Here is a 14,305-nt window from a genome sequence, read left to right as displayed (position 1 = left end):
CCAGGTGAACAGAGACTCGGACTCAGTGGTGAGTTTAACATTTTATTCATCACATCTGTGTTACAGTTTACAGACGGCGACCACGGCGACCGCCCTTCCTCCTGGTGGAGTCTGACGGGATGGGAGTGACGTCCTCTGAAAGGAGAAACACACCATCAGATCCAGACGTTCACAGAAAAACACCACAGTTTGGTCAGATTCTTCATTTCATGAACAAAAGCTTTGAGCTTCCCCAGTTTTCTACTTTAGACTCTAAATGCTGCAGCTTTTAGGAACTGACCGGTTTAAATATTAAATGTTCTTATAAATCATCAGGATGAAAATGTCTCAGATATCTGCAGTTTCACAGATTAAACGTTTTTTGATCTACAATCCTGCAGCTCTGGAACTAGAACCTGAATGAGAGACTCGGACGTCTTCTGTCAGCAGGACTCTGATGGAAACCAGAGAAACTGGAAATTGTCTTTTAATGTCCTCGTTGGGACATTAGCTACTCTGACGTCTTTTCTTGCATTTTACAGTAAAAACCAACACGTCTCCTTGTTCTACAGACATTTAGACGTTACAGCCGCTACACACTTCATGTTTAGTGTTTTCATCATTTTGTGGTTTTCCAGGTTTTGTTTTGGAACTCAGACAATTAAACTGATGTTTGTCACTTTCAAACCTAAAGTTGTGTCAGATTCAAGAGCAAACATTTGACAACATTAAATGGTTTCCTTCCTAAAACCTGCTGCTGGTCTGAAGGCCTCACAGAAAACAGAATGAAACCATTAGAACCTGACGAGTCCTTTCACTCTGGATCCTTCAGTCTTTCATCCTGTCAGTAGAACAGACTCTGAAACATGCTAACAGGAGCTGAGATTCCAGATCTAGAATGTTGTGACTCAGAGCAGACTATTGATCCTGCATTGACTGTGATTGGATCTTAACTATCCTCCAGCTGTGATCAGACCAAACATGATGGTTAAACTGGTTCTATCTACGTTTGTTTTATGTTTCCTGGACGTTGGAAATGATCCATAAACGATGTTCTTCTATTGAAGCTCTGCAGGACGTCCACCTACCGATGCGTCCGATCTTCATCCCAGATCGAGCCAAAGCTCTGAGAGCAGACTGAGCTCCAGGACCAGGAGTCTTCGTCCTGCAAAACACACACACACACACACACACACACACACACACACACACACACACACACACACACACACACACACACACACACACACACACACACACACACACACACACACACACACACACACACACACACACACACACACACACACACAGTCAGTTACCTGGACAGATAAATGTCCTGCTAATGCCACCATTCACCTGACAACAACTCTTAACGTAAATACAACATCAAAAAGACAGGTGAGCAGACAGACAGGTAAACATACAGAGTAGGGATGTGCTGATCCAGAGTTTTTTACTTATGATTCGATCCCTGAATTTGGATATCTGCTGATCCCGATACTATTCTGATACCAGAGCTCTGTTAGCTGTAATAAACTCCTCTCTACAGGTAAGTATGATCTTGTTTTGATGCTACAGAGCCAGTATACTTAGTTTATGCTGATCAGATGAAGCAGCTCTTTGTATTTTACTTGGAGAGGGGTCGGGTTAGAGAAGTTTACCCTCTATGTAGATCTGTCTTGGATTTAATAAATACTGAATCACTTTGAAACCCTAAAGCCTCCTGTCCACTAGATGTGTTTTTCCCACATGTAAACGATGCATCTCAAAATCACAGGCATGTTGGGCGGTCACTAGCTCCAGAACACTGTCACATGACAGGCTGGATCTCCAGCGTGTCACTAGTGGTGCGATTCTGCAAGATTTGGTGTCGATCCGATACCAAGTAAATACAGGGCACCGGATCACAGCTGGAAACGCACCGCAACTGGACCAGCATATGCAGTGCGTTTCCAGCTGTGATCCGGTGTGTTTACCTGCAGCTCATCAAATAGACTGGACTTCTACTTTGTGCAGATTGGATGCAGCGTGCAGCGATCTGGCTGTCAGAAATACTTTTAGCTGAAGTGTTTTTGAAAGAAAAGAGAAAGTTTGCAACTGGACTGTCAAGCTGGCAAAGCTGTGGTGAGAATGTAGCGCCCTCTAGTGACCGTCCACCATGCAGACGATTTTCAGATACGGTTCATTTACATGCAGGAAAAACATCTGTTGGATGCATATTTGTTTTCAGGATGGGATTTTTCCTGTTAAGAAGATTTCCTGTTTTCTGACCTTATACTAGTTACCTCAGGTTACCTTTTGGAACATACATGCAGACATTTGACATGTTGTGATGAGAAGCTGGTTATCCACAGCTGCTCGATGCTCGCCTGATAGCCGGATGCAAACTGAGGAATGGAGTTCCTGAAAGGAGGCGTTTGCATCCAGCTATCAGAGGAGCCAGCAGAGAATCACTGTGGAATCATTTCAGCAGAAAACATTAAAGAACAGATATGGATCAGAAATCTCCGCATGTTGGATCAGAAATTTCTGATCCATGAACTATGTTGTCATCAGAACCCGATACCGGATGGCAGACAGACGGGTACCTGTTGCCCCCGGTGGCCCTCAGCTTGATGTGCAGCGCTGTGATTCCCAGCTCTTTGCAACGCTGAGCGACGTCCTGAGCGGCCAGCATGGCGGCGTACGGAGACGACTCGTCTCGGTCCGCCTTCACCTTCATCCCTCCGGTCACACGGCAGATGGTCTCCCTGGAAACAGACAGCGGTTAGACCAATGGGAGCGAGGCGGGGGACGTGCAGCGGGACAGAGACGTACTTCCCGGACAGGTCAGTGACGTGGACGAAGGTGTCGTTGAAAGAGGCGAAGATGTGGCAAACTCCGAAGACGTTCTCTCCTTCAGCCACCTGAGGACCCAGACTGATGACCTGCTCCTCCTTCTTCTCCTTCCCTTTACGAGGAGCCATCTTCTGCTGCAAGAACCGTCAGATGTTAGCAAAAAACCCTTAAACAACCATTAAAAAACCCTTAAATAACCTCCTTCCCTTTACGAGGAGTCATCTTCTGCTGCAGGAACCGTCAGATGTTAGCAACAAAACCCTTAAAAAAAACAAATAACCCTTAAATAATGTCCTTCACCTTCCCTTTACAGTAGTGCTGGGTGATATGGAAAAAATCATATCACGATATGGATTATTTTATATCATGATAACGATATATATGACGATATACCACAACAAAGTATGTTTTCAGTTATTGTCTGAAAAGTTTGACAAAAACTTAATTGCTTACTTTTCTCCATGAAACTTTAACCTGTTGCTAGGGCTGGACCCGAATATTCGGTCCCCATGATGGTATGCGGATACTAATTTTGAGATCCGAATATTCGCCCCCTCCTACCTCCACCCCCACCGGGCGTTACGAACCGAGCCGAAAATTCGGCTCTTTCCTCCGTTAGCTCACCGCCTCTGACCTCACGGACCGAACCGAATTTTCAAGTCATTCCTCTGTCCGTCCATCAAATCCCCCCCCCCCAGGCGTTAATGGGGAGACCGAATATCCAGAGCCCCAGAAACTGGTATTCAGGTCAGCCCTACCTGTTGCGCGTCCATCGCTCAGCACTCTTGAGTTAAGTAACGTAAAACATGTCACAAACCCACGTGAGAATCAAAGAACATAAAGCAGCGTCATGTCGCAAAAACCACAACACGGAGTTTCTTTGCGAAAAATTGCTTTTTTATTCTTTATTTTCACGTATATAAACTTAGAGTATGCATAGTGACAAGAAAACACTAGTACAATCATCGCAGGCTATTTAATGATAAATGTGCTGTAATAATTGATACAATTAGGTTAGAAACGATAGAAAAGAAATGGCACGATAGACACTTTTCTATCGTTCTCACGATATGCATCGTTATATCGCCCAGCACTACTTTACAGGGAACCATCTTCTGCTGCAGTCAGAGTGCAAAACGGTCAGATTTTAACACACAATTTAAAAAAAAAACAACAACCTGAAAACAACCTTTAAAAAACCCTTTAAGAAACTTGAAAACTACATTTAAAGAAACCCTTAACTCACCTGAGGGAAACAAAAAACTATTAAACAAACTCTTAAATGACCCGAAAACAACTCAAAAACAACCCTTAAAAACCTTTTTAAAAAGTCCTAGAAAAACCTTTAAACCTAAAAAAAACACACTGAATCTAAGACTAAATAACCAGAAAACACCCCTTAAAATCCTTACATAAACCTTTAACTAACCTAAAATAACAAAAAACCCTTGAACATTTATCAAAAACATCCTTAAATTATAAGCAAATAACCCAAAAAAAACTGATATAAACCATTAACCAGAAAACAGTTTTAAAAAAAACCTTAAAAAAGCCTTGAAACAAACCCTTAACTCACCTGAAAACAATCTTTATATAAACCTTTAACCAAACAAAAAGCAACCCTTAAACAACCTTTAAAAACACCCTTAAATAACCATTAACTAACCTGAAAACTACCATTAAATATTCTAAAAAAACAGCCCATGAATAAGGCTTAACTATCCTTTAAACAACCTAAACAAACACCCTGAAACAAACCTTAAATAACCAGAAAACACCACTGAAATAACCAGAGATCGACGGATTATCGGTCGCAATATTTGGAAATTTGACGTATATCGGCATCAGCCTTTTTTTAATCCGACAGGCTGATATGAAGAAATCACTTTAAAACTGGGTTATTTCAGCTCAGATGCAGCCGGGCTTCTCTCTCTCCTGCCTTCTGTCTCCAGCACTATCCACCCCACCCTCTGATTATCAGCAGAATAAACTTGCACTTAGATAATTCACAATGTCTTTTTACAACATAAAGGAGCAAAATGCAGAAAACATGAATGATTTAACTAGAAAACACCACAACGTTTAGCATATTAACAGTAATTTTATTATTCTAACATCTATTCAGTCTTAATAAATTGTTTCATTAAAGCGTTCAGAAGGAAAAAACTGACCCAGTTTGAGACGCTTTAGACTGATGACTGGTTTGAGTTTAAAGAATAAAAGCTGGATGGTTTTAATTCTGGATGTTTCCTGGATGAATCTCTGACCGTCATCCTTCATCCAGCTGGACTTATTGATACACGATCGATCAGCTCTGATAGGAAACATTCTGCTCGTTAATAAAGTCAGAAGCTCTGAAACTTCAACAGGACGATGAAACCGAACCAGAGCCTCAAACTGAGCTCAGATCAGAACGAGTCGTTTTATCTATTGGCTGAGACGAAACCGATAATCAGAGGATTGATCTGATGTGAAGATGCAGCTGCCAAACCTTAAACAACCCAACCCAAACCTAAAAGAATCACCCTAAAACAAACCCCTAACTAACCTGAACACAAACCTTCAACTAACCTGAAAACAACCCTTACATAAACCTCTAACTAACCTGAAAATAACCCTTAACTATCCTAAAAACAACCCTTAAAGAGCCCATAATTGTCCTTTTTAACGCCTCGTCCAGAAACGTGGGTCCTGGAACCAGAGGCTCTGACTGGTCACACACGAAAGAATAACCGGTTCAAACCCGGTACCGCCGGTAAAAGACGCGTTCCTGAGTCCGTGGAGTGAACCTGAAGAAGTTCGGAGTCTGAACACAAACCGGAGGATTTAAAACGTTAACGGAGAAAGAGCTACCGTGATGTTAACATTAGCGTGTTAGCTTCTACGCACTACCGACTCTTTTCCTGAACTTTTTACCTGCAGATTCACATCAGACTGCACACACACCTCAGTGACGCGTTTAGGTGGGTTTTATTGCAAAAATAAAAGTGGTTTTACTGCATAAATAAACACTTTTCCCTCCCGGACTCTCCGATCGGAGCTAAGATGGCGGCGGCTGAACGAATGAGAAAAACGTCTAAAAACCGACATTAACGTCCGAACAGAGAAATAATTTTAAACACATCAGCATGAAACAGCGTCTCAGAGTCAGAACTCACAGGTAAGAAGAGCAGATGGTCACCTGGAAAACAGATTTAAGGCGGATTAAACTCAGACCGAACTCACCTGTGAGCGTCTCTTTAGCGGGCAGAAACAAGAAAGGAAGGAACTTCCGCTTCCGGGGCAGAAGAAGGAGGGGAAAAAAAGCCGACGAAGAAGAAGAAGTGCTGCCGCCACGTGGCCAGTACCGGAAACAGCGTCACTGGATCACAGTTTATATTTAGATTATTTTTATTTCTTATTTAAGCTCATTTAACTTGTTTAAGGATTAATTTTATTATTGGATTCTATCTGACTTTTTAATACTTAATTCGACTTAAAACTGTTTAGTTTTATTGTTATAATGTTTTTATTATTTGATTTACATTTTCTTTATTATTTATTATATGTAAAATTAATAAAGAAAATTTAAAAAAAAAATGTTATATATAATGTTATATGTATATCACTCATTCTTAAGAGTTGGGACAAAACATGTCCTACATAGAAAAGTCTAACTTACATTAAAAATCAAGAAATTCATCATGATTGTTATACTTACAAAGTTAAATCTAAAGGAACTGTGTTTACCATCGTTATTTTTTTGCAATCATTTTATTCTTGTTTGGGAAATTTAATTTAATTGTATGGTCTATCTGTAGACGGTCCATGTTATTATATTTGTCCTCAGCTACATTTCACAAGAGTGATCTTCCCAAAAAACATTTAAAAACTCTAAAATTGTGAATACATATACATCAAATTAAATAGAAGGGTTATAAATATGTAAAGCAATGCATGAATTGAACATCAAACAATATTTTCTATAACAAGCTGCCTATCAAAGTTGTGTCCTCAGTTTCAGTCAACTCTGTCAGATTTTTTCATAAACATCATTAAATCAGGCAATAGCATGGTCAGCATATCCCTGAAGACCTCTTTTTGTCTTCCTGGCTATACTGAATGCAACATTATCACACACACTCTAGAAAGTTTTAAACGTTTTGATATTTTAGACAAACAATGTCAATATTCCTATGGTCACAGCTGGACCATGTCAACACCATCTTTCAATTATTTTAAATTTTTTTTAAACCAGAGTGGGTTGAATTTAAGCGTTTTAGTGAAGTTATTGAGAGAACTAGCAACTGAGGAAAAACCAGCTAGCTGCAGTGTACAATACATGTTTTGGAGGGAAAATACTTGCCCTTATGTCAACTCCATCAGATGTCAACTCCGTCAGATTCCTTGTCTTACGGAATTGACGTGTAAGATGATGGAGTTGACAAATCCACCTATAACCTCTTATTGTGCTAATATAATATTATTTGTGAACTTTGTAAAGGATTCAAATGTTATTTCAGGGTTTTATTTAGACATAGAAGTACATACAGTCATGGATAAAATAATCAGACAACCCTTGTTTTCTTCAATTTCTTGTTCATTTTAATGCCTGGTACCACTAAAGGTATTTTACCTGAACAATACAATGAACACGACTTTAAATGCAGCTGATTCCATCATACTTTATATCCTATCTGACCTGCTTCAGCTTCATAGTATTCCAGGGTCTAAAAGAGGACATTTCATGTCATCAGCAGCACATGCAAAGGTCTACAGTGGTTTCCTGCTGACATTCAAGCCGTAGCACAACTCAGAAGTTGTCAGCTCTCACATAACGCCTATAACTAAAGAATTATGTGAAGCCACAAAGGCAGCCATCATGAATGAGAGACAGGTAGCCAAAAAAACTGAAGATCTCCAAGACAGCCGTTCATTCCACCAAGAAAAAATAAGCCCAGCATGGTTCTACCAAACTGCTAGCTGGTCAGGAAACGTCTTTCTACCCACCAGATGACCGTCACTCATCCATTCCTGTCAGGAATCGTCCTCAGACCTCCAGGGACCTTAAAAATGAGTGGACACTGTGGAGAAATGGGACTTGTTGGACAAGGACAGTTGGAAAGCGACTTCTTGAAGCTGGTCTGAAGTCACACAGAGCAGGAAGAAGCCCTTCATCAAGGAAAGGCAGAGGAAAGCTGGTTACTCTTTATTATCTAGAAAACCATGGAAAATGTCTGATATCAGCTCTGAAATTAAACTCTTATCAGATATTTTTGTTGTTATCATTATATTTGTCCAAACTAATGGACCTTTAGTGGTACCAGGCATTAAAATGAACAAGAAACTGAAGAAAACAAGAAAACAAGGCTGGTCTAATCATGTTTTCCATGACTGTATATAGCATGAATTACATTATTTAACCTTACTGTATAACCTACACTTCTAACTTATAGAGCATGTTCAGGCTTTGGTCTACTTATATTGTGCCACTTTCTCAACATTTATATATTTAGTAAAAAAAAAAACAACCCAAAAATTCTGTGTAGATTTTCACAGCATCTGGTTGTGAAACTGAATATTACATCAGATGGCAGCCTCTGTAGATGGACCCACATCTATGTATATATAAAACGCAAATTCTAATGTCAGAAAAATGGAACATTTCTTTTATTCATGGAATTATACTGGAACTTGTTTATAAATATTAGTCTATATTCAATTTCTCTCGACGCCGTCAGTTCCTCGCCAACACCATCAGATGAAGGGTTTGTTAATTTTTGAAGGAAAATGTTCATTCTTTCTTCAGTTTATGTTGTTCATGTAATAAAGGACCATCTGATCTACATCCTCTTATGTTTTCATTATTTAAGGAATTGTTTTTTATATTAAAATTAAAAGTGGAGTTTGAAAATGAAGATATCTAGAAATCTGACTTTTCAGAATAGTGTGAAATCATAACTGAAGTTTACATGATGTATTTTATTACATATCAGAGTAACTAAACCCTATTACAACATAATTCAGAATTTTAGATTCTTGTTGGACTAGAAGAATTAAACTTGTAAACTTCTTAGTGTGTCTGATGGAGTTGACACAAATCAAGTTGAAAAGGGAAACATGTTTATTTTTCAAAAAATAGTTTTTATTTAGAACCTGTTCCTTTACATGGTTAAATAGCTAAGACTTTTCTTTACAGAAATAAATATAACTCTAAATAATATAGTGTGGATTTTAAGAATGATTTTTAAAACCCATATTGTCCCAACTCTGAAGAATAAGTGATTATATATTGGTTTTATGTTAGTGTTTATTCCTTAATTTTCTGTATTTTTTCATTTTATTGTCTTTTTAAAAATTCCAATATGATTTTATTTTTATTTTACTGATTTCAAATTTTACTTTATTTTCAGAGCACGAAAGTGGTGACAGGAAAAATGTAGTACTAGAGGGTAAATGTAGTACTAGAGGGTATATGTAGTATTAGAGGAAAAATGTACTACTAGAGGATAAATGTAGTACTAGAGGAAAAATGTAGTATTAGAAGAAAAATGTAATATTAGAGTGTAAATGTAGTGCTAGATAGTAGGATGTACTGCAGTAAACCTGTTTTCTCTCCACTGATGTCAGTAAATGTAGATCAGCTGTAGTTCCTGGTTGTTCCACCAAGTGGAGCCTCTTCCTGTTTAACCAGGTTAAAGTTTGTTTAAGGGTTTTTAAAATAACTCTTAAATAAGCCTTAAACAACCTAAAAACAACCCTTAAAAACTCTTAAACAACCCTTTAAACGACCCTTAAATAACCATAAAACAACCCTTAAACAACCTGAAAACAACCCTTATACAAACCTTTAACTAACCTAAAAACAACCCTTAAACGACCCTTAAACAATCTTACAACAACCCTTAAACAACTTGGAAAAAAACCCTCAAACAACCCTTAAATGACTTTAAAACAACTCTTAAACAACAAGAAAACAACTCTTAAATAAACCTTTAACAAACTTAAAAACAACCATTAAATAACTCTTAAACAACCTGAAAACAACCCTTAAATAACCTGAAAACAATCCTTAAATAACTCTTAAACAACCTGAAAACAACCCTTAAATAACCTGAAAACAGTCCTTAAATAACTGGAAAATAACACTTAAAGAACCTGAAAACAACCTTGAAAAAACCCTTAACTAAACCTTAAACAACCTGAAAATAACCCTTAAATAACCTGAAAACAGCTCTTAAACAACCCTTAAATAATTCAAAACAACCCTTAAAAAACCTGAAAAAAACATTGAAAAAACCCTTAACTAACCTAAAACAACCCTTAAACGACCCTTAAACAACCTTAAAGCAACCCTTAAACAACCTGAAAACAACCCTTAAAAAACCTTCAATAACCCTTGAACAACCTGAAAACAACCTTGAAAAAACCCTTAAATAATCCTTAAACAACCTGAAAATAATCCTTTACCAACCTATAAATAACTCTTAAACAACCTTTAAAAAGCCCTTAAACAAACTTTTAACTAACCTAAAAAGAACCCCTAAACAACCCTTAATTAACCTGAAAACAAAGTTAATTAAAACTTTAGTAACCTGAAAACAACCCTTAAACAACACTTAATTAACCTGAAAACAACCCTTAAATAAACCTTTAACTAACCTAAAAACAACCCTTAAGGAACCCTTAAGCATCCTAACATTGCTGTTTCAACCTGCGAAAAGTCCTGATGTTCTAGATACATATCTGAAGGAAGCTGCTTCTAATCTGAACAACGTTTCCTGGAACCTTCTAATTGGATGATTGAATGAAGCTGCAGGTGAGAACAGACCAATCAGACGGCAGCATTTGACCACCTCAGTTTATTTACAGAAACACTTTGAACACGAAGAAGAAGAAGATTAAAACGACTGAACAGTCCAAAAGAAGACGTTAGAAAGCCTCTCTCTCGCTCACATTTCCACACCGAGCATGCAGCAGAAACACCACAGCAGAGTAGAAAAGCCCCGTATCGATTATTGATCGCTGATTATTGGTTCTGCAGAGCGGCTGGACGGGAAACAGCATGTTAGCCTCCTAGTGTTAGCAGCTAGCTATGCTAACGGGTCCTCCTAGTGTTAGCAGCTAGCTATGCTAGCGGGTTCTCCTAGTGTTAGCAGTTAACTATGCTAACAAATTCTCCTGGTGTTAGCAGCTAGCTATGCTAACAGGTCCTCCTAGTGGTAGAAGCTAACGATGCTAACATGTTCTCCTCCTGCAGGCAACAGGAAGTCCATCCTGGACAAATGATATTAGCATTATTAGCCTCCTAGCGTTAGCAGATAACTAGGCTAACAAGTCCTCCTAGTGTTAGCAGCTAGCTATGCTAACTGGTTGTCCTCCTGCAGGTGACAGGAAGTCCGTCCTGGACCAATGATGTTAGCATTATTAGCCTCCTAGTGTTAGCAGCTAGCTATGCTAACTGGTTGTCCTCCTGCAGGCAACAGGAAGTCCGTCCTGGACCAATGATGTTAGCATTATTAGCCTCCTAATGTTAGTAGCTAACTATGCTAACGGGTCCTCCTTGTGTTTGCAGCTAACTATGCTAACAGGATCTCCTTCTGCAGGCGACAGGAAGTCCGTCCTTCTGTTTCCCGTCCCGTTGGTAGAAAAGCATCCTGTACTGAGCGCGCTCAGAGCCGCAGGTGAAGCTGCTGAACACAAACTTCCGACCTGCCGAGTCTTTAGCGTCGTCCGCTACAGAAGCCGCTGAGCTTCACAGGAACAAACATGATGTAGAACGTCTTAGATCTACTGGTTCAAGCATAAACACCAAAAAAGTTCTAAAAAATGACATCTCAGATATTCACAGGAACGTTTCCCCAGAGATTTCCACTAAATACTTTCAAGTGTCGTCGAAGGTCAGAGTGAGTTTAGAAAACATGGATTATCGACGGTAGAAAACAGCCATTCACTCACAGCGCCCCCTGGAGTCCCGACGCTGCAGCTCAGAGACGAGGAGGCCAAAAGACCGGAACTTTAAACGGAACCAGAACTCACTCCAGCTCATATTATCAGGATCAGACTAATTCTTTGGACTGTTTTCCATCAGTCAGTTTGTCCTCTTGGTCAGCAGTAACAGCTAGCTAAATATCTAGCTTCTACTGCTGAGAAAAAGCTAACATTAGCATGGATTAGCAACCCTGTTACTATGATTAGAGTAGGGTTAGCAAACAACACAGAAAACATGGAATAAAAATGCTACCATTGATGTGGAAGCTGAGCCAATCAATACCTATTATTGATGAATATGGAGCAGAAACCTGGAGAAGAGAAGGTTTATTGTCAAACACGTCCTCCAGTTCTGGAATGACCCCGGTTACGAGAACATCTGTACTAAAATGCTAAAGCCATTCGATGTTCGGCCTCCTGGCCTCTGAGTGTTGTTGAGCGGGAAGCCAAACGGTGCCAAGATGTCGAGTAAATAAAAGCAGCGGTGAAGCGACACATTCAGCGGTTCACTCTCTAAAATACTTCTCATACTAACAGAAGTCAAAAAGCTCATAATGCACAAAGTGGATTCACACGATGCAAGCAAGTCCGATCCAACGTTACAAAGCTTCCACTTACAAACACGATAGATCCAGAGTAATAACATCCCAAGTCATAGTAAGAATCTGATTGTACAAAGTTCTACATTCTCCCGACGATAAAAAGCTGCTTAAAGCCTCTGAGACAAACACAACGGCTCAAAAGTTGCAGAATATCAAAGTCCACGGCGCTGGCGTTTTGTTAGCTCACGGCTAGCAGACACCACTGCTCCCAATGAGGGACGCTAGCAATGCTAACAAGTCCGAGTTGGAGCGCGAAGCAGCCGAAAAACACAAAACATTAAGTCAAGTCCAGCATGCAGTAAAATCACAGAATCTGTACAGAAATAAATACTGAAGAGGAAGAAAAGAAGTTGCAGAAGTCCAGCGAAAGCCAAACAAAACCTCATATCTCCTGAAGGAACACCGAGACTCTGAGCAGGTTAATATTTCACTTCACAATCCAAGATGCAGCTTTAATGTTGAAGGTTAAATTCTGAGTTATTAGATCATTAAGGCTCCGAAAAACAACAACAATAACAAAAACCTGGCGGAGATATGAGGTTTCACACTGCCGACACCCTGACACAGCAGGAGGCCGGATATCAGCGGTACGGAGGCCCGGAGGGGACAAACTGGCCAAAACACAAACCTCTAAAACAGCTTCTGCATTAAAAGTTCAGATGGTTTCAAATGTTTTCGGTCATTTTAATCGATACACAGATGATGTTTTTGTTTTGATTAAAAACTGTCCATGAGTATTGTCACTTCTGGGCCTCCGTACTTTATCTCGACAGACTCTGGTCAGACGGGTGATTCTGATTGGCTGTCTGAGCGTCACTCGAGTTTTTTTTTGGCATTTTAATGCGAAAATTCTGAAGTTCAAGTCAGTTTGTTCGTCCCCCAGAAACAGGTCAGTTTAATGAATTCACATGTTAATTATCACGTTTTACTAAATTTAAAGTTTGAAATGACTGAATTTGTTTTGGATTCTAAAACTAAACAACCTCTATTTTCCTGAGCTCCCTTATTTTTATTTACTTCTTCCTCTTCCAGTAAACTGCCTTCTGTCAAATCTCTCTGTAAACTCTGAACAATAAAGTTTCTTCTCCAATGAAGTGCAGGCAGACAGCTCGTTAAGGTTCCTTGTTAAGGTTCCTCATTAAGGTTCCTCGTTAGAACAGGGTAGGGGGGTTCATGGAAGATCTCAGACAGCGATGGAAGCTTCTGGTGCTCCGATGGAAGCAGAGAGATGAGCGTCCAAACTTCATCACTTGTACAATTTAAATATTACAGAGAAAGAATCTAAGAGTCCAAGAGAAGCTGAATCATCTCAAGATCACAACATCTGAAGACAACTTTTATATTTAGAGCGTCTAGTTCTAGACGAACTGAGGTCAGAAACTATTTTAAAAATCATCAGTTCACTGCTTTTCACAGAATAATTCCAGATTAAATAAATGATTTAGATTTCAATGTTAAAACCAAAGAAAAGAAAATAAATATTAAAGCTGCAAGTAGCGTTGGTCGGGTCCTCGCATCCTTGCGGCTTGGCTATCCCACGCACGTCCACCAGGTGGCGCTGCGACTGAGAGTGTATTTCGGCTGATGGATGTGATGAGGGCCGGACTCTGATCACACATGTAAAGTCTGAGGCAGATTGCAGCATCTACAGGCTAGACATGCAGCACTTCCTTTTTCATGGCAAAACATCAATATTCCACTGGCCGCTATTTCCACACCGTCAGACTTTTGTGGAGCATTTTGATAAGAACACCCATGCCTGGTGTACATCCTGGCCAAATTTCAGCTCTGTTGGGATTACCCTGTTTGACATGACACCTTTTGAAAACGTGCAAAAATTGGTCCAAAATTGTCCAAAATATGACACATAATTCAAAATGGCCGACTTCCTGTGGTGTTTTGGGAATGGGTGT

The 14,305-nt window shown here is 39.5% G+C and overlaps 2 protein-coding genes across 2 annotated transcripts in view; both read right to left on the bottom strand.

The window, feature by feature from the left end:
* Positions 1 to 29: 29 nt before the first annotated feature.
* On the bottom strand, positions 30 to 6,169 carry rps14 (ribosomal protein S14). The gene is made up of 5 exons (XM_023274173.3): positions 6,046 to 6,169; positions 2,800 to 2,954; positions 2,571 to 2,732; positions 1,068 to 1,144; positions 30 to 135 (listed from the first exon to the last, which is right to left on the bottom strand). Exons 2-5 carry the CDS (start codon positions 2,946 to 2,948, stop codon positions 68 to 70), a joined length of 456 nt encoding a protein of 151 aa, XP_023129941.1. The 5' UTR covers positions 2,949 to 2,954; positions 6,046 to 6,169; the 3' UTR covers positions 30 to 67.
* A 4,473-nt stretch (positions 6,170 to 10,642) lies between these two features.
* The window catches only part of camk2a (calcium/calmodulin-dependent protein kinase II alpha), a 26,857-nt gene continuing 23,194 nt past the window's right edge, over positions 10,643 to 14,305 (bottom strand). Inside the window, exon 18 of the mRNA XM_023297216.3 lies at positions 10,643 to 14,305. This exon is cut by the window's right edge and continues 1,561 nt beyond it. The gene's annotated coding sequence lies outside the window, so the exon portion shown is untranslated.

The sequence above is a fragment of the Amphiprion ocellaris genome, chromosome 14 (genome assembly GCF_022539595.1).
Source record: "Amphiprion ocellaris isolate individual 3 ecotype Okinawa chromosome 14, ASM2253959v1, whole genome shotgun sequence".
NCBI classification, from domain to species: Eukaryota; Metazoa; Chordata; class Actinopteri; family Pomacentridae; genus Amphiprion; species Amphiprion ocellaris.
This window is presented reverse-complemented; position numbering and strand designations above follow the sequence as displayed.